Below are 24,913 nucleotides of genomic sequence, written 5' to 3'. Positions count from 1 at the left end.
TTTGTAAATCTTCATAAATCGCCTAAATGTAGGCAATTTCCCCGTGAAATAAGCTGGTTATTTGTGAAAAAACGGTTTTATGAGCAAAAAACTATGTTTGTAATGCTGTATGATTTCAGAAATAAGTTCAGTAGTTCATACGTGAGCTTACACAACATTTTCAATATCGTAATTTCGGGTGAAATTGATCATTTCTTATGGTTTTTATGGTCTGTTTTCCATAATAATGACAATGCTAAACAACTAAATTCAGGAAAACAAGTACGAGGGTGAGCCTATTGGCTCATGTACCGAAATGTCCTTACAGATGTGAATTTATTGCTGAAAATCATCACTAAAATAAAAAATCAGGGGATCCTATTTCGGGGTGAAATTGATGATTGGTCAAAACCACTATTGTTCGGTCTGAAAATAACTATACATACTCAATTTGGGCTCCTCGAATCCAAATAAGCTTGCTAAATTATTACCAAGGCAATATTTATGGAAATAATCAACAATCAAAAATTGAAACCACCACATAAAACGCTTAAATGTAGGCAATTTCCAAAGGAATTTCTAGATGTCTTTCAAAAATTTGATAATTTGAATAAATTGTGCAAATTGGTACGTTTCTCAATGATAAAATCTGTTTCAGGGATATATGTAAAGCATCCTTCCAAACTGTCATGTAGACACCATGTCTAAATCCTTGTTTAAAACTAGATGTTTATAGATGTATGTCAATACCACACCGAACACGATTATGGAATTTTACATTATTTTCATAGAAATAAACGTTCTTTTACACAAAAAACTTCGCAACACATAATTTGACAATAGTTGAGGCAAACAACGTTCATATGCTATATGTAGCATTGACATGTGTGCTCTATTAATGAGATAAAAATTGTGTGACATTGTGATCAAATTCACCCTTCTGAGCAATTTCACCCGAATTTACGGAACTCAAAGTTTGCATGGAGACATTTCCAACAGCATTGCTTACACCTTCAAAAACAGTTGATATTTCTATGTAAAACTGACCTTAATAAAAATGAAATAATTAAAAATCATCATTCGACATCTATTCACTAGAAAACATAGTATGTTTGTGAAGAAAACGAAACATTAAGCACCCTTGGAAGGAAATGCAATTTGGTATCGGCCTGATCAAATTCACCTCATTGATCAATTTGCCCCCGGATTACTGTACATTTTACAATCTTTAAACACCAGAACTGTTTGACCTCGAATTCAAATCGTCACAATTTTTGCTACCGATGTTCGAAAATCACTTTGGTAAATTCTTCGTCGGATTTTTTTTGTGTATGTAAGTTTTTCTCGTTCCGATATATCTAATTCGAAAATTATTATCTGCGTACTACGTATCATTAATTGATATCAGTGGAATAGACTGATCGTATGATAAAAATGTTCAATAATTATTTACTTCGTGTATTGCTCTGGTTCCGAAAAAAACTACACATGAACACGTTATGCACTTAATTCGAACGAATGTACTGTAACACTCGGTTGTTGAACCTCCGACGTTAGTTGAGGTACAGGGAGACCAGCGCACCGGGAAATCGGGAAAACCGGGAAAAAGCCGTGAATTTCGAATCACCGGGAGAAAACCGGGAAATATACGGGAATTTCAATTAGCACCGGGAAAATTTTGCATACCAAGTAATGTTTTAACCAGCACGATCTAAACCTTAGTGCAGAGCTGCCCAACGTACGGCCCGCGACCTCATTTTGTGCGGCCCGCGAAGGGTTCGAAAATTCTTCTCATATTTCGCCCATAGACTATCCTACCAACCTGAAATTAGAAATTATTTTATTTCCATTTTAATATCAACCTAATAATTTATTTAAATTGTTTCGTCTCCTCTAAATCTTTTTAGCTAATTAATTTTATGAGTGATTCAAATTCCTAATCTCAAATTATGTGTGTTTCAACCATGTTTCTACTACGACTTCCTTCGGCATTCAAAAAATGCAGCCTAAGCAAAACTTATGGGCAAAGGGCTATGTTTCCAAACATAATTTCACCGAATCGTAGGCTAACATTCTCACAGAATCCTAGAAATAAATTTTACCTATACCTGGGAGTTATTCACGCAGATTCCTTGACAGGATTATAAAAAGACAAATCTTGAACAGGGTTTTTTTTTAGAATTCTGGAAACGACTGTCACGGATAACATCGGCACAAATTTTTTACCAGAATTCCATAGACTTCTAGCCTGGATTTACTGGAAATACATTTTAGCAGTGTTGATAGACTCACACTCAAATTTCAATCAATATGTTCTAAACTTATTAGAGATCTGCTTCGCAAATCTCACGCTTGACATTTTGATGATTTCGCATTTTTTTTTTTCAATCAACTCTAACCGAAAAAATGATTCAGTCGCAAAACCCGGTAAAAATTCGTGAAACCAGAATGTTGTTGTTAACGTTAGAAAGGATTAGTATAATTTTAGAAGACTAACAAGAAATTATTGCCGTGTGTGAGTAAACTGTGGAAATACGAGACAATTTAGTCAAAATGGTGCGCCAACTCATCCATGATTTTTTGATTGACAACTAACGCATGAAACATCTCAAGCGTGAGTTATAAGAAATTGAGTTTTTCAAACTGCCTTTGAGCACTCTCAACGATTTCAAGGTTGCATTTCGAAACTTTTTTGGAGTGAGATTCTGAATCCTAGGCACGACTCTTGTAAAATCCTGGAAATTCAGACCTAGATTTTCGTAAAAGCTTGATCTGGATTTTAGCACATTTCGGGGCAGATTCTAACAAAATTAAAAGAATGATTTTTATAAAATCCAGAGCTTTATTTGAATAGAATTTAAAAACAAAATTTGGGTTGATTCTTCAAAATATTCTGCAAGAGATTATTTAATAGTTTTGAAAGAGACTCTCACAAAATCCTGCAGAATGACTAGCAGGAATTATCTGTTTTTCGATTTCTTCAAATTAAATTTACTTCATTAACTGATTTTTTGTCAGATTTTATGAACATAATTTATTTACTTTTGTCAGACTTTATGCGAATATTTGTTTTTTTTTTTAATGTGGCCCGCGACACGAAATGTTTTTGTGATTTGGCCCGCGGTTCAAAAAGGTTGGGCAGGCCTGCCTTAGTGGATATTTACAAAAGCTTCTGAAATCGAATAAACCAATGAAGTCAGGAACATATTCTTTATATATTATTTTGTTCCATGGCTGTAGCGGTCATGCGACTCAAAGCTAAAGGGAGTCTATAGGAGCAAATGATGGAAATGAATAGGTGGATAGGCGTCGCAAGAGAGCGACAAGATTCAAATTTAATTAGGTGGTGAAAGTTGAGCAAGCCATTTTAAAGTCACTAAGCCTCAAATCATTCTGTATTGTGCCTAGCTTCTCTACTGGAAAAGGGTAGAGTACCGAAGCTAGGCAAAATACAGGACGCTTCAATGCTTACTGAATTTAAAATGGCTTGCTCAACTTAGTAAAATTCTAATTCATTTCAGAATCATGCCTATATATTATTATGAAAATTTTATGCTGATGACCATGGAACGAAATGTTGAACAATTGATAATTTCATTTTTATGTCTACCAAATATGTGACTGTTTGTAATTTAAACTATAATTCATTCAAAGATTGGCTCGATCCCATCATATAAAAAAGGGTCAAACTTTTTTAACACTGAACTTTTTTATAACAAATTCCACGATTACTTAAAGTGATCGTCGTAAAACATCGTTTCATATATTGTCGCGTCACCACCCATCCGGATCGCGCCAGTGAGACTCGCGACGTACCTCGAAATCAGTTTTTAAATGTGCCGCTGCATTCTTACGATGTTTATGAACACAGCGCGCTATTGAAATATTAGTCGCGAAGCTTGAAGAAAAAAAAATAATAATAAAAAAAAGGTTTGTCCTTATTTCTGCCGGATCTATTATATCAAACTGGAATTTATCAGAATCAGTATAAGCCCAGAAAATTTGAATGCGCAGCAAAATATCTGATTTCCGTCTACCCCTAATAGAAATGCTTTGGTTTATGACCAAAAAACTCGTACTTAAGTCTTTTTAAATGTTAAAAAATCGCAATAATGTTTCTTAGCATATCATCAAACCGGGAATATTTTTGAAATACCGGGAAAAAACCGGGAGAAAACCAGGAATTTGAAATTGACTTTTCACTGGCCACCCTGGGTAATGTAATCTAGGGTGATCAAAGTGTTTTGGACAGACCGTTGCGCGTATATATGTAATTTGGCCATTTACGGCAAAATCAAATGGAGGTGGCCAAATTATACACGCGTAACGCTCTGTCCAAAATACCCTATTACTGGGCTGAAGAACTACAAAGCTGCTAGGAAGGACGAGTTCCGGGCAATCTTCTCAAACACGTTAAAGAACAGAACTTCTTCACCGTATCATTTCGAAGATATGGGAAGAACAACTAATGTCTTCTAGTTAGTTGGATGGTCTCATTTGCCCTTTGTTCAAGAAAGTGCAACAACTGGAGCGTTCAGTTACCGAGGTATACCCCGCTTAATTCAGCGTACAAAATCATGCTAGTTGTTGTTTTTCAACGTAAATATTGTAATTTTTGGTCAAACTTTCGTTGCATGAAACCAAATATCGACAAAATCTTTTTCAATATTTTATGTAAGAACGTTTCTAGGTCTATCACCTTTTTTTTTTTTTAAGGCACTCCGTGCTTGTGGCCACTACTGTGCCAGCATCAGTTCATCTATATCTACTATACCGATACAGATCTATTTTTAACTTATCTATATTTACATCTGCTTTCACTGTCTTCTACTCTTTTACTCTAACACCGAGCAGGTAGGAGAGAGCTCTGCTGTTCAGTCCAATCGATTTCCATAAGCCATGGTCCTTTGCTCTTGCGGTGGTTCATTTTGCCGTGTTCCTAAGTCGTTTGAGGCTAGCTGCCTACGAAGAGGGTCAGTTCGTCTCAGTCACCATCTGATACTGACGGAGGATGGATGTGTTCCCCAAAGCACGGTCCTCCGTGCGGCGTCTTCTGGTGGCTGGACTGGTTTTTTTGTGGAGGGGCTGGGAATTGAACCCATGACCTTTCGCTTATGAAGCGAAAGCGTAACCTCAAGGCTACGGACCCCCCCATAAGGATGCTTTGAGGTGTATAAGTTTTTGCATAAATGCGCGGAAACAATTTTTAGCCCATAGAGGGGCAAAAGTTTGAATCAGCGGGGCAAAAGTTCGACCCATATATAAACTCACGGAAAAAATACAAATTGCCTAAAATCCACATATTATCTTCAAATATCGCGAAATGTGACTGATCATGCGAAAAATGTAACCAAAATTTTACATTTTCACTTAGTTTTGCGAAAAACCGCTATTTTTGGGTATATTCCAATTAACCCTATTTTGGGCAATTTTTTGATGAAAATTTAGTGTGTATTTTTCGGCAAACATAAGATTACGGCTGGTATAGAGCATATCTGTCATAAAAAATACCAATATTTTGTATTTCAGCCAGTGAACTTTTGCTCCAAACTAAATTCTAACTCTTGCCCCACCGGTGGGGCAAAAGTTCGTTTGAGACAAGCAATTTTGAAACTGTTATAACTAAAAATGGGTAAATATTTTGACACAAGTTTGTTCAGCAAAATGCTGAAGGTTCACTGTATGGCATTTATTTGGTTTCAACTGCTATTGTTTTTCTGGTAACGTTGATTGTTCCACTAAGGTCGAACTTTTGCCCCACCTTACTCTACATGTTACATTGGACTGTTTTGCAATGCTCCGTTTTCCTGTAATTTTTGCAGCTACAAATATCTTGCAAATCAAAATCACCAGCACTGCCCATAACTGCATGTTTGGCACATTTGACATTTTTGACAATTTCTAGTTGATACCGGGGAGAGTCATCAAAATGATAAATACTTTCAATCAACTTACTGAAATCTGTGAGATTTTTCTAGAAAATTCGTAAAAAATATCAAGCTGTTTTGTCACATTGGTAATTGTAATTGCATAACAGTCACATTGAGATGAGCCTCATAATGTAGTAGCAATGAAATTTCTATCATTGTTATTTTCTGACTATTCGCCCACTTATATCATATATCAGTTACAGAATTTCATCCTCAAATAAGCTCTTTTGAGTTTTTGGTAATTTATTGAAATTTATAGATCATTAGTATTTTATTCATTACTTCCTCACAATTATGTTCATCATTTTTCAAGGAATGTCTCCAGAAAAAAATACAGGATTTTATCTGGGGATGCCATTGATTCCTCAAGAGTTAAAGAGTTTTTCAGAGATCCTCGCAAGCGTTCATCAGGAACACAGAAGCTTTAACAGAGCTTACTAAAGCATTTGTTTTAGTAGTAGGTACTTTTTGGATGTTTTCAATAATTTATTGTAAAATGTGCTAATCAATTTCCTGGAGACTTAAAAAAAATCTGGAAACATACTTTGTAAATTTCTTCAAGAACTTCCGCTGGATTTTCCGAAGAAATCAAAGATATCCTTGAAATCGAACAACTTTGGGGAAAATCCTAGGAAATCAATGATGATATCTTTGGAGAAATTATTGCTTGAGTTCTTGAAAATGTCCTAAATGAAATTGTAGCAAAATAGATAGAAGAAACATCGAATGAACTCCAGGAAAATTTCTAAGTTTGTCTTGAACATCCAGGTAGATTTTTTAACATATTTTGAACTAAATTCACGGAGGAATACGTTGAGAAGGTCGTTAGGAATCAATGAATGATTTTTTTTGGGCAAATGTCCGAGTTATTTTCTAATGAAATTCCTGGAATAAATCATGGAAAAATACATACAGTTATACGAGTAGCATTAGGTACTTGTAATTGAAAAAAAAATAACATATCATAAATAAATGTCTGTATGGATTTTCTCAAAAAATTTTATGGAAACTACACCTCTTGATTTATGTTTGGATTATTCATATTTTCTTGGTTCTTGTATGATTTCAAACATGAGGTCTTTAATGTTACTATTATAAAGGCACGCAGTCGCTACCAGCCCTTTTAGAAGAATTTATCCAGAATTTATTCCAAGAAATCCTTATGTAGGGGGAGATCCCCCAGTACCGGACAGCACCCAATACCGGACAAAGTCGAAAAATTGAGAAATCATGGTCCAATCAAGATGGTGTATTGAAAGAAAAGAAAGCTATTATTGAGACTAATGTTTGCCTAGAATAACACATCCTTGAAATATGCATGCCTTTTTTACAAAGTAGAAAAGTTTGAAAATCATGAAAAAAATGACGTATCGCCTTAATTTTGAGCCTATTTAGTAATTCTTTGATAATGAAAAAAATCTTATAATCCTATAGTGAACACATTCAATGATGTACAAATTTACAGATTTCGAGGCTTTTCCAGATCATGTCCGGTATTGGGTGCCACCTTTCAAGATCGATCAATTTGCTACTAAAACACATCATCAAATTTCAATGTCACAATTCATATTTATATTTTCAAATTTATTTTTGTACACTATAAAACTCATAATATTTATCATAAATAGGTAACACGAGCACATAAAACCAATATTTTTCGAATTATGAATTTAGTGGCTTAAGTGTCCGGTACTGGAGGATCTCCCCCTACTGTAAAAGTATTACCTCAAGTAACTTCAAGTAATCCTTCCAGTTGTCCCTCTAGTAAATATTCAAAAAAAAAAAAACTACAAGAGTTCACCCAAATTATTCTACATAGATATATTTCAAAGTTTTTCCAAAGCATTTCTTCAAAAGTTCACTCACACTTTCTGCCAGCAATTCCTCTAGAGATACTTCCAAATATGTTAATAACTCTTCCATTTTTTTCTCAATTATTGATCAGAGCTTTTCTATGATGTACCTCCAGGACTACTTCTGCAATTCTTTCCAGCATTTCTCGAGTAATTTCTAAAGTCAGTGGTCTTTTTTACAATTGTTTCAGGGACTACAAGACTCCCTCAATAGTCTGGGAGTTCTTTCGGAAATCATTGCAAGAGCTCGTAACCTCACTTTCTACCTGTTCTACGTGACTAGAAATTGATATTTTGACTAAATTACTATCTAATTCAAAAGATAAATGATTGAAATCGACTATTTGGACCATTCCCTACTAATTAGATACGCATTTGTTGTAAAAATCCAAAAAAAAAAATCTGTACGTAGAACAGGTAGATTTGAGGTTAGGGAATCGCCACTGCCTATTCTTCAGATATTTCTCCAATAATTTATGGAAACTTTCTTTGATCTCTGGAAAAGTTCCTGGATAAAAAACAGAAAATTTTCAAATTATTTCCTGATTGTTCATTAGCGAAATTCCTTATTGGTTGGAACCGTTGAGAAATCCTGAAAACTCCCAGAAGACGTCTCTAAAAAAAATACTGGGTGAGTTCTTGAAATGTCCAAAACGACATTCTTCGAGGAAATACTAGAGAAGTCGATGGAAAAATTACTGGATAAGTTTCTGAAGTACATAAGACTTTGTCAAGTAATTTTAATGCTAATGTTAGAGTATTTTTTGGGGTTAAGCTAAAAAACAGGTTTGATTTATGAAAGCATCTAGAACGAAATTCTTGGAAGAATCCACTATTTTAACTCTGGAAAAGAAAAATCTGAAGGAAATTCCTGGAGAAAATCATGAAAAAACACATACAGTAAGTAATACGACCAGTAATACTTGACGTAATATCGCGAGGAATTCCACCAATTACTTAGAAATAGCCTTAAAAAATGTCTGGTTGAATAATTTGAGGAAAATTCATAGGATTTCTCTAGCAATTCTCCCAGGAAATCATCTACTACATGGTAATGCTTAGATGAATTGCCCAAGAATTAGCTGTTGGAAATCCTTCAGCAGTCTATTGCTGATAGGTTCAGTAGTGACTACAAAGATCCTTGCAGTATTTTATCAGGAAATTCTTTGCGAAATTCCTCCGGGAATTTTTCAGAAACTACTTCAAAAACAGTTCTTGGAGACATCCTTGAAAAAAAATTCTGGATAATTTCACTTCGAGAGATGTCTAGTTTGATTCTCTGTAGATTCCTCATTAAAACTTAAAAGTATTTAGTGATCCTTAATTGTTTTTTTTTTAATTCCTATTTCTGTTTGTAAAATGTCCTCACAATCAGCTACAGGTTAATTATATTGTTGTCAATTCCACAGGTGCTTCGCGTTCAATCACCGGATGGAACCAAACGAGTGGATATTCCCGAGACCAGTAACTTAAGGGAATTGTACGAGCTCGTCCATGCCGCCTTCTCGTTCAGCGATTACGGATTTGCGCTCTTCAAAGAAAGGAACTGTACAAAAGAGGTATCTTCTAAACTTATTTCAGTTCAAAAGAACATTATTCAGAAATTTTTCTATATTATAGCTTGTATCCAGTCGATCTCAATCGGTCAAAGAAAGCGGCCTAAATCATGGGGACATGATATACTTGAAGCACATTGCCGGTCCGTCAACTTCCAAGGAGCCTGTAAGTGTCTGTTCTCTCACTAGCTTGAAGAATTCAAATTCACGCCCATTACTCTTTCAGGAAAGAAGTTCCTCCGTAGCGTCGATTGCCTCCACAAGTAGTTCCTCGTTCAGTGGGGCAGCTGGGTTTAGTCGAGAGCCAACTCCCAGCACCAGCTACGGTGCCAACGCTTCAGCAGTTTTGAACGGAGAGGATTCAGTCGACATTGAACTGTACAAGCAGGATGGAAGAATTCAAAGGAAACGGGATGAAAAACTGTAAGTACCTAATGGATGAATTTGTCACATTATCATTGGCGTACCTAGGAAGGGATATTGTGATGCCAGAGATGTAATTCCTTCTCAATTAAAGCGACCAGATGTGTCCCGGAAAGGGCCTTCCTTAGCCGAGTGGTTAGAGTCTGCGGCTACAAAGAAAAGCCATGCTGAAAGTGTCTAGGTTCGATCCCCGACCGGTCCACAATCTTTTCGTAATGGAAGTTTCCTTGACTTCCCTAGGCATAGAGTGTCATCGTATCTGCCACACGATGTACGAATGCGAAAATGACTACTTTGGCAAAAAAAGCTCTCAGTTAATAACCGTGGAAGTTGAAAACTGTCATTGAACACTAAGCTGAGAAGCAGGCTCTGTCCCAGTGAGGACGTGATGCCAAGAAAAGAAGTAGAATCGTTAAAAATTTCAAACATAAAAATCTTATTTATTCCTATTTCCTATTATTTTGTATTTATGTTTTTAAGTAATTTTTATTAGAAAGCTAAGTCAAGATAATTTTTCAACAAAATGTTTCATTCACATTGTGTCAACGCAATCAAATTATCTTTGAAAACATTTAAAAAGACTTGAAATCGGTTGATTATTTATGAATTTACAATGGAACAAAGATCTTTTTTTAAGTTGAATGAGGCAAAAATTGAGAAACTACTTTATCAATACTAATACCTACTTAGTTATAATTTTAGGTATATTCAATGTTCTACAAACTTTCCACAAATTTAATTTCGACGAAAATGGTACTTAAAGATGATTATACTGAATTTCTAGCAAGCAATCAATGCCAGAAATTCAGTATGGAAATGTTGATTTAGTAATACAGGTACTTAATTTACATGTTATTGTAAGATTTCAATCAAAAAAAGTTTATTTATGAGTAAAAATAGGCAAACAATAAAAATTATTTGAAAATGCATCCGACAAGTGCGTCAATTTTTTCATTCCTTAGTGAATGTGCTAAATATTGTTAATCAATTTTCATGAAAATATTGTGCTGTTTTACAGCAATATCATCAACAACAGTCAGTAATATTCTTTTATTCATAAATTGACGTCGAAATTTTTCTATTTTTAAGGTTTAAGACATATTTTTGTATGAAAATCTTGTGCGTCAAATTAGGCACACAATGTTCCTAATTATTTGCTATTTTGTTCAGCACGTTTTGTTGAATCGAAAATAGGAAAAGAAATATTTATGGTGATTGCATTCAAAAAATCCGTCCGCAGAACAACCCAATGCTTTATGTAATCACATGTAAAGGGTCATCCATAGATTACGTCACGTTTTTAGGAAGAGGAGAAGGTTCAGGGAAACGCAACGATTCATACAAAATATTTGCACTTTTCATAAAATAAATGTGGCCGAGGTTGAGAGGGGTTGAAAATTGAACAATTTATCGCGGTTTATGGACGTCCCCTAATGTTTCAAGGAAGCTTCAATAAATGCGTCAGGAGGTGAGGTGTAGGTTCAATGGTTTGTTTCGTATAATTTATACAATAGGGGGTGTCCATGAGATACGTGTCACAAAAAATACCATTTCTAGAAAAACCCCGCCCATCGTAGGGTCACGCTTTTTATATGGAGCCTTAAAAAAAACTTATATGATTCGTCACATCTTGAATAGAAGAAAAATTAAAAAAATTGAATTGAAATTGAAGGTAGAACATCTCCCACCCCCTAATAACATGACGTACTTCATGGATGGCCCCATATATGGTTCTCGATGTATTCCGAGGCCCATACTGCCGTTAGTTCTACGCATATTTGTCCCGCGGTCCATAAGGGTGCCATAGAACATGGGGCAAGTAGGCGCGCGTAGTTCACGTGTTATAAGTAACGAAGATTCTCAACCGGACATTTTTGGAACCGGTTGTTTTCGTTCTAGATTTTGACCAATTTGTCCTTATTTTAGCAACTACCTTCCCCGTTCCAGCGCAACACAGTTTTCAAACCTTGCCCTTGTCTGATATCGCGAAGAAAATTCATTAAACTAAACAATAATGCTTAACTATGGATTGAACTCAATCGCCGGTTTTATTTTCTACACTAACTAAACGCATAGCAAAAGTACTACCGGATGACGTCATTCAAAACTTTTTCCAAAGGTTCTAACTTTTATGTCCACTCTAAAGCGCTTTTTTCAATTAATTGAACTATTGAATACTGAAACTCTTGTATACTTTAAACTTTAGCAATTATTTGTAAGTGCGTCAAATAAGGAACATAGTGCGTCAAATTAGGCACATTGAAGAATTGATGCGTCAATTAAGGAACCTAATGTGTTCCACAAAAAGTCAATCAAACATAAAGAAAAAAACGTTTAATATTTTTTTACTGATTTTTCCTTAATTCTATAATAGTTGAGCTAGCATATGTTCAAATTTCAACAAAATCGGAAAGATTTAGACGATTTGACAAGTGTTTGAATTTAGAATTTTCTTAACCGCGTCAAATATGGTACGTCCACGGTATGTTCCGTTTTTATCACGTTCCGATTTTGTCACGCTCCGATTTTGTCACGTTCCGATTTCGTCAACAAATTATTCCGTTTTTATCAACACAAAAATTTTTTTTTTTTTTTATTTTTTAAATGCTTCAAATATAAACTGAAAGTTATTTTGAAGCTATTAAATGTTTTTTAATAGCCTGAGGGTTGAATTTTCTACTTTATGTAAGTGTTGATCACCTACGATACATAATAGATGTCACGTCATATACCATTCAATAAGGTTTGACTGCTTCCTATCCGCTAATCAATTAGAGTTTTCAATCTTAGCATGGGCTCTTGGACAAGATTGACGCATCTTTCAATAGTCGAGAGTTGCTCTGGCCACGTCCTAGCAACCAGGCTTGTCAGAACTCCTCTGCGATACAAAAATGAAGCGATTTTAATGTTTTAACACAGATCTTGATGATTCAACACAGATCCTCAACCGATTCGAGTGAGAGTGCAAAAAAAAATACGAGGATTTTTTTCTGTTACTCTTTCTCTCTTGTTGCTAAGCTCACATTTACTCACACTTAAAAAAAACTCTTGAGTGTCCCGCCCGAACAAAATAGCAGAGTTGTATTGGCTCTCTTTTTTTTTATCGAATTTTGCTCTGTTCTGCATCTTCCTCGCTCATTTTTCATTGCCTCTCTGTTTATATTTTTTCGCTCCCTCGCAAAGCGGCAAAAGCAGCACGCTATTTTAGAGTATGTCACCGAACTCTGATGATGTTGTGGAGTATTATCAAGCCTGCTAGTAACAACTGGAATTTGTGATACGTACTGAAGAGAGTTGTAGAGACCTCTCCTTTTTCTTAACATGGCATAATAGAATTTTCGATGTGAATGTGATAGACATATATCAATGAGTTATCAGTTTTTTGTTATAAGGGTCAAGAGATGTTCCTGAGAATAAATTCAAAAATTTTTTAGTAATTGCAAGGGACATGATCGAGTTCATTTTATTTTTGATAAGACTATCGACCCCTTCATATTTGGTACATCACCTATCTTTTATCTCTCAAACTCTATAACATTGTACAGATTACAGCAGCAGCTATTGATTAGGTCCTGTTGCAAGGATAGGGGAAAAGGTCAAGCAAAACATAACAATCTATTGAAATATTTGGAATCTCCATACAATAAGCTTGCATCAAGAAGGAGGGAAAACGACTGAAATAAGTGACAATATGAGAAACTGTTGATACTGGATGGTCCCACGTCATGCACTTTCCATTCTCAAATTTTCTGGGATCTTCACGCGGAGACCAAAAGTTTAATTATGAGCTTATACCAACTGCAATACGCTTATTCATGAAACTTAACAAAAGAAATTCTAATCAAAAAGTTCTAATTTGGTAATACTTGTTCTGGAGTTTGTACATTTTTGTGTTTTTGATAAATCTATTCAATATTGTTTTATTAAATAAAACACTACAACATTAGTTTAGTTTAGTGCTAGCCTATTCGTGATCTAACGCAGAACTAAAGGTGAAGGTAGCACTGTTCTAGAATGGCTATTAGTGCATCCCAGTCAAAGTTGGTAGTGATAACATTAGAAGAAAAATAACCACAATCATTTTATAAAATAGATTTTGACAATCCAAAGCACATGAAACCGTAAATATTTATTTAAGCTTGCAAAACTCTTGCAACATAACCCCACATTTAATCGCTAATTGGGTGTCAAAAATGCAAAAAATGTATCTTGACAAAAAAAAAACTCTCAGTTGATAACTGCGGAAGAGTTTATAAGTAAGCTGAGAAAAAGGCTCTTCCTGAGTTGGGGTTTAACACCATAAAGAAGAAGAAGCAAAAGGATGATGATAAAGAGAAGAAAAAAAATTTGTTTCTTGTTATGGTGATTATAAAACGAAGCCAAACTTTGAATTTTCAAGTGCACAAGACTGGAGAATCTGACAACAGTTCGCGTTGAAAATCAATCAAATGACTTGCTTGCTGGTGGTGACCAATGGGATAAATTTTCAACATGGAGCGCTGTTTGGTTCTCAAGTCTTGTGCTCTTGAAAATTTGAGGCGTGGCTTCGTTCTATAATCACCTTAAATCTTTCTTTAAAAAAGCAATGGTCAGCGTGACCCACTTCCTTATAGTTATTTTTAAAAATATGACCTATCTCATGATGCAAAGTACATTTATGTGATTATCGTTTTATTATTCCATATTTCATACATATCAATTGTAACCAAGAAAACTTAAACTATTAATGATAAATCGCATCAATTTACCATATTGATTGATTAGAGTCTGCAATCCACCTAATTTACGAACTTATACGAATGAACAATCTTAATGCTAATCAATGCTCCAAAACATCAATACTGTCCATTATTATGATGAAATTGTGTATTATCCAGGCAAAACTGCAATTTTATTTTAAAATTTGTAAAATATTTTGTCTAAGAAAATTATTCCGTTTTTGTCACGGTTCCGTTTTTGTCAACTGAAAACTGCCGATCGTGTTGATAAAAACGGAACATACCTGTACCAGGATTTCAATTTCGTCCTTGAAATTCTAGTGAAACATTTTGGTTGAATTTTTAACGACAAAAATCATGAAGCCCAGTACGGCAGAATTCTGATGACTTTTTAACGAATTTTGAATAGACCTTTTGTAGGTTTTGTTCTGGGAAAAATTTCAGTGTAATATAGAGTGTAACTTCTTATAAGAATTCCGGTGAAAATAAATTTATAAGTACTCAACAGAATTCCTAGAAGAATGAATCCTGATTGCTTGAAAAATTTCTGCATGATTCCTAGACAAATTTCCCGCTTAAATCGTTATAATTTCATTTCTTGTAGAATTAAAGATGGGCTGGCCCCGTTATTTTCTTACGACAATGCACATCATCGACGAACTGTCTAACCAAATGTCTTTCCAGGTGTCGTCACAACTCGAATGGCTGTTGCGTCCATTGCTCCCCACTGGAACCGTGGGATGAGACCTACCTCAAGGAGCAGAAGATCAAACACTTCTCGTTCCATTCGCATTTGAAGAAGCTCACCTCCGGGGTGGATCGTGGCAAGTTTGTCGCCCTGGAGGATCTTAACTGCAAGATCAAATCCGGGTGCCGCGACCATCCACCGTGGCCCAAGGGCATCTGCTCCAAGTGTCAACCGTCGGCCATCACGCTGAACCGGCAGGCCTACCGACATATCGACAATGTCATGTTCGAAAACACCGGAATTGTCGAACGGTTCCTAAACTATTGGCGCACAACGGGCCACCAGCGCATCGGAATGCTGTTTGGAACCTACGAAGTCCATCCGGATGTTCCGTTGGGCATTCGCGCTCGTGTCGCAGCTATTTACGAGCCACCGCAGGAAAGCACCCGGGATTCCATCCTCTTGTTGGAAGATGAACACGAAGCCGAGGTTGATGAAATGGCCCGCTTGCTAGGGCTGCGTCGTGTCGGTTGGATCTTCACGGATCTGTTGGCAGAGAATGCCGCCGCCGGAACGGTCAAACACGTTCGCGGTATAAAAACTCACTTCCTCACGGCGCAGGAGTGCATTTTGGCAGGCCACCTGCAGAACAAGTATCCCAATCGCTGTAAGTACGCTAACGGTGGGTACTTTGGATCGAAGTTCGTCACGGTTTGCGTAACTGGTAAGATAATATGATGCGATTCACAGTGGAACAGTTCTCAAATGCTTTCCGTTTCAGGTGACGATAAGAAACAGGTGCACATGGAAGGGTACGCCGTCACGGCGCAGTGTATGGCACTAGTGAGAGATAACTGTTTGATTCCAACGAAAGATGCTCCAGAGTTGGGCTATATTCGTGAGTCCAGCGACAAGCAGTACGTTCCGGATGTATACTATAAGGTAGGTGGAAGCATTTAGTTTTGAGGATGAGATGCACGTTTATTGGCAGGATTGATCGAATTTCTATTCATGAAATATAAAACCATACCTGCCAGATCAAAGTGCAAAAATGAAGCCAATTGCCTGTAAAAAAGACCACTTTTCATAGGTCGTTTTGGCACATCGTTGAATTTAATTGCTACCGGGCAATTTATGATATCCCAGCCAAAAACTAGAGATTTTACAAAAAGTTTTGAAATTTTTCATTAAATCTTTTTATTTCAAATTAACTTTTATTTGATGATGCCTTAGCCTGACAGGTTCCTGAAATTCTCGAATAAATAAGGAATCTTAATTAACAGCATTATCATTGAAATTGCGTTTTGCTTTCAAATTCAGCTAATTTTGAATGTAAATCTGCTTCTTAGAATAACTTGCATCCAATAGTGCACTATTTGAATGATTCGTGCTCAAAGAACACCAAATTATGATTATCCAGGGCCACATTTATGGGGGGCCGAGGGGGCCATGGCCCCCGGGCCCTCACAAATCTCGACAAAAATATTTATAGTTAAACTTTCACGAATGATTAGAATCAATGCAATAGTATATACTTTTCGGAAACGCATCACATGATTTTGAAGATTTTTTTAATAAATCTGTAATAATGGCGAAATTTTTAGAAATAACTCTAATATGTAAAATTACTGGAACAAAATATTCAAACATTCAGAAATTACAAGAAATAAGAAGATCAAGGAAGATTCAAAAACGATCTGGATAAACAAGTGAAGTGCCATCCTTTTGCTTAAATTCTTATCGAATTTAGAACGAAGAACGAAATTCTTAACATGACTTTTCCAACTACAACGAAAGCTTTCTCAACGAAGTTCAAGACTTAGTTCGAATGCAATTTATACATCTACAGATCAAGTAAAAGGACCTAATTATTTAATTATTTATTTTTGAAATGACTATCGATCATATTGCAGACCTGGTAGCGTTTAAGTGCCTTGAATATAGTAACTTCAGATAACTCTAGATTGAAAAAATAGACCAAAATGAGACCAGACAGGAAACCAGAGTTGCTTGTTGTCACCATCTGCTGATTTTTACAGGCCGACTGCGATACAATTCGGATCATTCCATACCATATAAACATCATGCTGTCTACTCCATACCAGTGCATTGATGGCGATAGCCAATAAATATCACTGATGGGCTAAGTTTAGCCTTAAATTAAATAAATAAAATGGCAATTTATCAGTACGATGTTCTTGATAGTGCTGAAGATGGATTTAAACTGTATGTTGGTCACTGAAAAACATTAATAGCATGGATAATTACCACGTGATCAGTCATTCTGCAGTGATTATGATCTAGAGTGCGATGTCGCATCACTGCTGTTGGTTGTCAGTTCAAAGTGATATTGATAGCTCGCAACTGATATTGATAGTTTTAGTACATCAGCCATCAGCTGATATGACTGATATTGATCAACTCTGCAGGAAACAAAAAAGACCAAAAATGGATCAAGCAGGAACCAGAAAAACAAAATGTAACCTAAAATAAATAAGAAAAAAATAGAATCGGGCCAGACTTTTCTATTTTTTTTTAATTCTTCATTACGACATTACGACAGTGGTACTGCTCGTATTACTGTATTTTTTCATGATTTTTTCTAGGAATTTTGTCAGAATTTGGGAATTCTGAAGATTAAGCTATTATTTCCTGTGGAATTCCTCCAGGAATTATTCAAAGGAATTTCTCCAAGAATTTCGATTCGAATATCTAAAGAATATAACCTGGATTTTAACAAGGATAACTATATAAATTACCCAGGAATTTTTGCAAAGATCATGTTAGTTATTTTTCAAGGAAGGCTTAAGTCCTCTCCTATGATTGTATCAGGTGAATCTTCCATCGATTTCCTTAGTAACAACTGTAGAATTCTGTTAAAGGATTAGTGAAAAAATACCTCTAGGAACTCGTAGTATTTAGAGAAAAAAAAAACTGGAGGTGAATCGTTGGAGTGCTCAAAGTTTTCTTGAAGAAAGTCCTAAGCATCCTTTGCAAAATCGCTGGATGAATTTCTGGGAGTATTAGTAGAGAAATCTCTAGAAACAAATCTGAAGAGATCCCAGTATGAGTCCCTAAATGTATTTCAGATGAAATCTCTGGGAAAATCACAAAAAGGTTTCTTGAAGTTTTTCCATGAGACATGTGCTAGGAAATTCTTAAAGAACCTGTTGAAAAGCTGCATAGCCCGTAGAATTTTGCATCAGGATTCACTGACCGGTCAACCAGTCAGTGATTTTCGATAGCGATCGATATAGATTCGTTTTGAACCGTTAGCGATCGCCATCGTTGGTCAAAGATCTATAAAGAATTATGAAGACTGGTTGATCGGGTGCAATCTTAATGAGGGAGTTGATGCTAACAAAAAACTTTTTATGTACCTACAAGGCGCCATCAACGATGCAACAACATAATAACTCTAAACTCTCCTATGAACGAATAGATCAAGTGTGGTAGATTAAGATTGGAAGATAGAAGCAAATGAAAGGTACAACTACAAAATACAAGGAAAGGGACGGGCCCATAATGGTCCAGATTTTCAAAAAGCTATCAAAAACCCATTTTTTTTAAGTTTTTAGTTAAAAAACAAAGTCGGACATGTATCTACTATACCAGATAGTTAAAAATACGATAATTTAAGGAGAAAAAGATGTCTCTACATGTTCGCATGGTAAATAGCTGCACTTGTTAAAAAAAACTTATACAACTGGGGCCTTCCTTAGCCGAGTGGTTAGAGTCCGCGGCTACAAAGTATAGCCATGCTGAAAGTGTCTGAGATCGATTCTCGGTAGGTCCAGAATCTTTTCGTAATGGAAATTTCCTTGACTTCCCTGGACATAAAGTATCATCGTACCTGCCTCACGATATACGAATGCAAAAATGGCAATTTGGCAAAGAAAGCTCTCAGTTATTAATTGTGGAAGTGCTCATAAGAACACTAAGCTGAGAAACAGGCTCTGTCCCAGTGAGGACGTTAATGCCAAAAAGAAAAAGATGTTGTAGGTACTTCAAACAATTAAAGAAGAGTTTCTTCATATCGTACAAATCGCTCCCCGCCACTCCCCGAGGAGATATCTTGCCCAAACGCGCTTTCAAGACTAAGGAATCGATTGATGAAGATTCTTCTTGCCTAAGTTTGCCTAAATGACAGAATTGGTTTTGAACCTCTGACCTTCTGCTTATGAAGCAGAAGCGGTAGCCATGGCATTAGACCACCAACCCCGCCAACTTAGATCAATTAAAAATCGATAAATCAGAATTTAACTGTTATATAAACATTGTGGTTTCATCAATGTTCATATAACAGTTCTGATTTATCAATTTTTAAGTGATCTAATCCAGCAAGCGTGCAGAATATAACTTTAACTTTCATGTAAGATATAGTTTTACACTTTCAAATTTCTATAAAATCGATTTTTGCACATGCTTCTAGTATTCATACAAAGTTTTTTGTTTCTTCTATATGGCAAAATACAATTTTATTCAAAGCATCAAAAAATAACTTTTGAGCATCGAAAGTATAATAAACTTTGTTGCTGAATATTGTAAATACATATATTTTGAAATATGTGATAAATTAAGCAAATAATTCACCACACAAGCTGGTAAATTTACATGCAAGTTGACTGAATGCAACAGCTAATATTTCAAAAGCTAGATGGGCTATGATATGTTTGATAGCGGCAGTGGATTTAACGACCCTAACTTAATCAAATTGCGATATGTTGATGCTTGAGACAAAAAATGTTCCGCAACGTTATCATTCTTTACCATCTTGCAAAGGTTGTTTTGAAAATAAACAATTGTGTCCTTTAAAAAAAAACATTTATTCATATTCAGCACAGTTATAGGGTATGTTTAGCAGCTAGCAGCATAACAGTTCTGTATTTTTTATTACTCGCCATATGGACAAATACAACTGTGAAAGAAATATGCATATTCATTGACCCGTTCTCAATACCACCTCGTGACATTCAAACAGCATATTTGGAGCTTCACTGCCTTAGGTGCCATGATAGTCGTGTCGTGAGGTTTGAGCTTTAGGACATTTGGTCGAATGACGTTTGGGGACACGTCGAAGGGACATTTGGTCGAATGGACGTTTGGTCGAATGACTACACCATTTCGTCGAATGATTATTTAGTAATGGTTGATCGAAAAATCGTTGAGTTCAACCGATATAAATAAATATTTTTTGCACAATGGACGATCTTAAGTTACTTTTGGGCAAACATACTTTCCATCAGAAGTCAATAGCGCTTCACAACGTGATTAGTATATGTGCTTGTATATACAGGGTACATTATACTGGAAAATGTTCTTATTCTTCAGTTATTTTTGAATTGCAAGACATGACGCTCTATTTTACACAAATCTGTAGAGGTCAAAACATTTAATGTATCTTTTTATTGCTCAACGTTGGATACACAATTATCTGTTGATTTCATTATTGTTCAAAAGTAGGTATCATCATCTTTTGGAAAAAAAATCCTAAATTTTCTCTTCGCTCAGTTATAGGAACAATAAACATTGTTGAATTTATTATTCTTTCAAAATGTCATCGTTTTTATATGTAAGTGTTGATCTTTACCCAAAGACAAATTACAGTGTGGGTGCTCGAAACATTTATTACCTTTCAGTTTTACAGCGTAACCGTGGGTGAGAATTTGAAATGCGGTGACAAGACCTGATACATAGAACAATTTGGTAACCTTGAAGTGTCTGCATATATAGTGCACATTCATACGTAGAATAAATGAATTTTGATGGCCATGGCTTTTATGAAACGATTTTGACAAAATGCATCAAAAGTCTGTAAATTTTCCCCTTTTTCAATGACTCAATCACTGTGTATTAAGGTGAAGATGAATCGAAGCCAAACTTCAACTTTTTAAGAGCACAAATCTGCAGAACCGAATACCCGTTTGAACTGAAAACTTAATCCATTGGTCACCACCAGCTAGTGACCAATCGATTAAGTTTTCAGCTTAAATGAATTTTTAGTTCTCCAGATTTGTGCTCTTAAAAATTTGAGGTTTGGCTTCAATTCTTCACCTTAACGACAAAATGACACTCTGTAAAATAATCTTAAAATCCCTATTCGACTATATTTTTGACTATAATTCCTTTCAACTATGTATAATATGCTCCTTAAATAATTTAATTCTTTTCGACCAAATGTAATTTCGACTAAATGTCATTCGACCAAATGTCATAGATTCGTGTCGTGGCACCTAAGACAATAAAGCACCTGACCCACGTCTCCAAAAGCACTAATCCATCTTCTTATTTAGGTTTCGCACAAAGTTGAAGTACAAACTGCACTGTCGTTGATTCCGAAGAGTTGATTCTCCGAGAAATCCGAGAGATTTGTGCCTTTGGTACCAAAATAACATGACGTTGGATTTAGAGATGTTTCACTCTAATATTGTCTTTAAAAGCTTTAATGTGTAAAATTTAGCTTAAACTAGTGGTCCCGGCAAACTTCGTCTTGCCATCAAGTAGGCCGTTGGAAAACGCAATGAAACGTCATCCCATTTAAATGACAGTTGCGTTCGCTTCCGTTTTTTTCTACTTTCCCGGTGAATATTCTAAACTTTCTATACACACAAACACGTCGGAAATCAAATATTTCAAATATTTTAATGAAAGAATTCATCAAAAATCAAATCGAAATCAAAATCAAAAATCACAAATATTTTAATGAAAGAATTTTTAAAATCCGATAGCCCGTTCTCAAGCCATTTCGTGACATACAAACACCATTCCATTTTTATTTATATAGAAGATAGAAGATAAGAAATTTAGAAATTGTTGAATATCGCTTTGATTCATATTTCGAACACTTAAGGCTCACAGTAAATTTGAATCTAATGCATGAATGTATCTCTTTGCAAAACCGAATTGTAATCTGTTGAGTTTGCTGTTGAAACAATGTTTTAACCGTTTTACTTTTATTTGAAGCCTACAGTGAACAACTCTTCACGGCAAACGCAGCTGTTCTAGAAAACTCAAATCCCAAACAGTATGAATAATTAGCATTTAAATTAATAATATGGCAAATAAATTTATCTGAGATAGTTGTTACGACCTTGAACTACAGAATCGTTACAACTCCTCGAATCTAAATAACCGTTTAACGGATATACATTCAGATGTAAATGACCATCCTCTCTTGGAAATCTATAGACATATTTCAATGAAATGTTTCAACAAAATCTCTATACAAAACATGAAATATTAGTATGTTGGAATTTTAGACAAAACGTTAATTAAAACAATCTGATTTGAACAATTTCCCATTTTCTCAGAGAGCAGCGATATTTTGAAATGTATTTATGGACATCTCCAGAAGCAAAATTTCTAAAAAAATCAAATTTGTTTGACCCAACATTTTGAATCAAAGTATAGCTTTATAATCACTTCTAGACTAACAATGTTAGCACTCAAAAGCATTTTTCTTCTGTTTCTGTTCGGGATGAACCACTGCGACCAGTTTTCTTTGATCTTTTGTGCTATACCCGTGTTTTTTGTTTAGTGCATGTCGTTCTAATCCATTACTATTGAGAAATAATGAAGTAGTCGTTTTTTTATACAAATATCATTCTTTACCATTTTGCATAGAGCCTCTTTAGAAAAAGATACCGCTATTTATACCTTTTGGAGAAAACAGTTTGTCACCATTAAACTCTCAAAAGCACGCCCCTTAATCAGGTTCGGCCACTAAGCTGGTTGAATAATACTGATTTTGACCATGCATCGGTACTCTAGCGTATCAAATTATTGCTTCTACTTATAAGGATCAAAGTCGTTTTTTGAAACTGTGAACAGGTTTCATCCCATGAAACATTTAGATTCCTTGAAACAAAAAGCTTATTTTAGAAGTTAAGAGGTCTGCTACTACACTGATTCGGAATCGTTTCCCTCCTAGATATCGAAAGATAAACTCTTGAACTCGGAAAGAAATTGTCTCATGAGTTGAAACCAACCTCAGGTGCTGATTGAGCCATTTTTTCACTTCGACCTCCACATTATCTAGGACAAACAGGTGGGTCTTAGTGCCTTGTTACTCTCTTATACTCTTCCTACCCTAACTTATAAGTATTCACAAGAACAGATACAACAAGAGTACAATATGGTAGATCTTACCCCGTAACGCACCTCGAAAAGGTGATCTACCCGCGTTACGGGCATCAAAAGCATTTAGTTATCTCCAAGTTTGGAATGATTCCAATGACATGCTCAAGTATGAGACATATAAATAATATTATAATTATTATTTGTTTACTGAATTATTCACTTATTTCGTTCTTAATCAATTGTCTATATAAAACCTCGACAATTTACTTAGTTCATGGCATTCTTTCAACGTGCCCTACCCAGCGTGTCCTTTCGGCTAAATAATCAGGATACTGGATTCACCGCAAAATAGAGCGTGCTCGTGGTTCATTCTTCGCACTTACAAAACTGTTCTCCTGCACGCCTTGAAAAACTGTCCTAAGCACCTCTCGCTCTAAAACTTGCAAGTCCTCCTCCAACATGGTCTAGGTCTCATGAGTACAGAGGACCACCGTTCTCATAAGCGTTAGTGCAAGGTAAAGTTTTTTCTGGAGCCCCTGATGATTATCTATGATAGCAGCCACCACTTCTACAAATGATGCTCCTTCGTATTTCTCGACTAACTTTGAACATATTGCTAATTTAGAACATATTGCTGTTTAAAGTGGCATTATTTCCAAAGCCCTGTCGCGTTTCAGCATCGACTGTTGTTGCTTTGCGTTGCAGGTGGGTGAACAAATCTTCCACTGTTTTAAATTTTCACCCAATAATATCCATGTCGTCCGCGTAGCAAACAAACTGAGCGGATCTCGTGAAAATCGTAACTTGACTTATAAGCACCCCGCATGGCAGTAGGCACAAAAATCAGTCACTCCTTTCGGAAGCGCCATTAATGGCTGCTTTGACTATCCTCCAGCAGTCCTCATGACGGCCCTATCGAGCTCACCTTCATTCGGCATCACTGCCTCAAGATACGCGCGTTACACTAGATTGTACCGCAGCGTTTGTCGGTACCGTACACCGTTAAGGCCGAATAATTTTGGGTGCAGTTTCACCGTGAAAAAAGTAGTGAATATCTGAGCAAATTCCTAGACGTTATCTAGAGAAGATTATTGTTGTATTCCCATATAATCCAGCAGGTTGATACCCGTTTTTCACCGACCATCAATCCTTTTCTGTAAAATTTGTGAATTAATTTTGTTGAAATGTTGACAAAAACAAGCAAGCGTTCTTTTTCTTGGTATTCCGTCTCCACTTAGACAAAGCCTTCTTCTCAGGTTAGTGTTCTAAGCTCAGAAGTTATTAAATAAAAGCTTTCTTTGTCGAAGATGCCATTTTGCATACTTACGTTTACAGTTCAGGAATCGAATCCAGATTCTTTCAGCACACCTTGGCTTTATAGCCGCTGACGTTACCACTTAAAAATGGCTGTCAGCAAGTCTCGTTTTAGATCCATATTTCAATAAAAGGCCTTGATTTTGCATTGAAGGCTCCAAGTCTCTGTTAAGTTCAAAACTTTCTCTAAAGTCACTTCTTTTAATTTATCGATTATCTTCTGATTTCTAGAATTTTATTTTATTTCATAAATTGCAACCAAAACTATCATTTTTCCAAACTCCCTACAGTGTGTATATAATTATTTATTGTAACACATGTTATTGGTTTGGATCTCTCGATTGAAGTAAGGCTGTTGAATAGAATGATCACA

The 24,913-nt window shown here is 35.7% G+C and overlaps 1 protein-coding gene across 2 annotated transcripts in view; it reads left to right on the top strand.

The window, feature by feature from the left end:
• LOC5567399 (nuclear protein localization protein 4 homolog) overlaps positions 1-24,913 on the top strand; it is a 101,259-nt gene that overhangs the window by 5,950 nt on the left and 70,396 nt on the right. For both annotated transcript variants that reach the window (XM_021849093.1, XM_021849094.1), the window contains exons 3-7: positions 9,172-9,321; positions 9,383-9,484; positions 9,545-9,741; positions 15,144-15,871; positions 15,929-16,089. In XM_021849093.1, the coding sequence (XP_021704785.1) occupies positions 9,172-9,321; positions 9,383-9,484; positions 9,545-9,741; positions 15,144-15,871; positions 15,929-16,089 (1,338 nt within the window). The remainder of the gene's footprint in view (positions 1-9,171; positions 9,322-9,382; positions 9,485-9,544; positions 9,742-15,143; positions 15,872-15,928; positions 16,090-24,913) is intronic.

This window comes from Aedes aegypti, chromosome 3, assembly GCF_002204515.2.
Source record: "Aedes aegypti strain LVP_AGWG chromosome 3, AaegL5.0 Primary Assembly, whole genome shotgun sequence".
In the NCBI taxonomy this organism is placed as follows: domain Eukaryota; kingdom Metazoa; phylum Arthropoda; class Insecta; order Diptera; family Culicidae; genus Aedes; species Aedes aegypti.
This window is presented reverse-complemented; position numbering and strand designations above follow the sequence as displayed.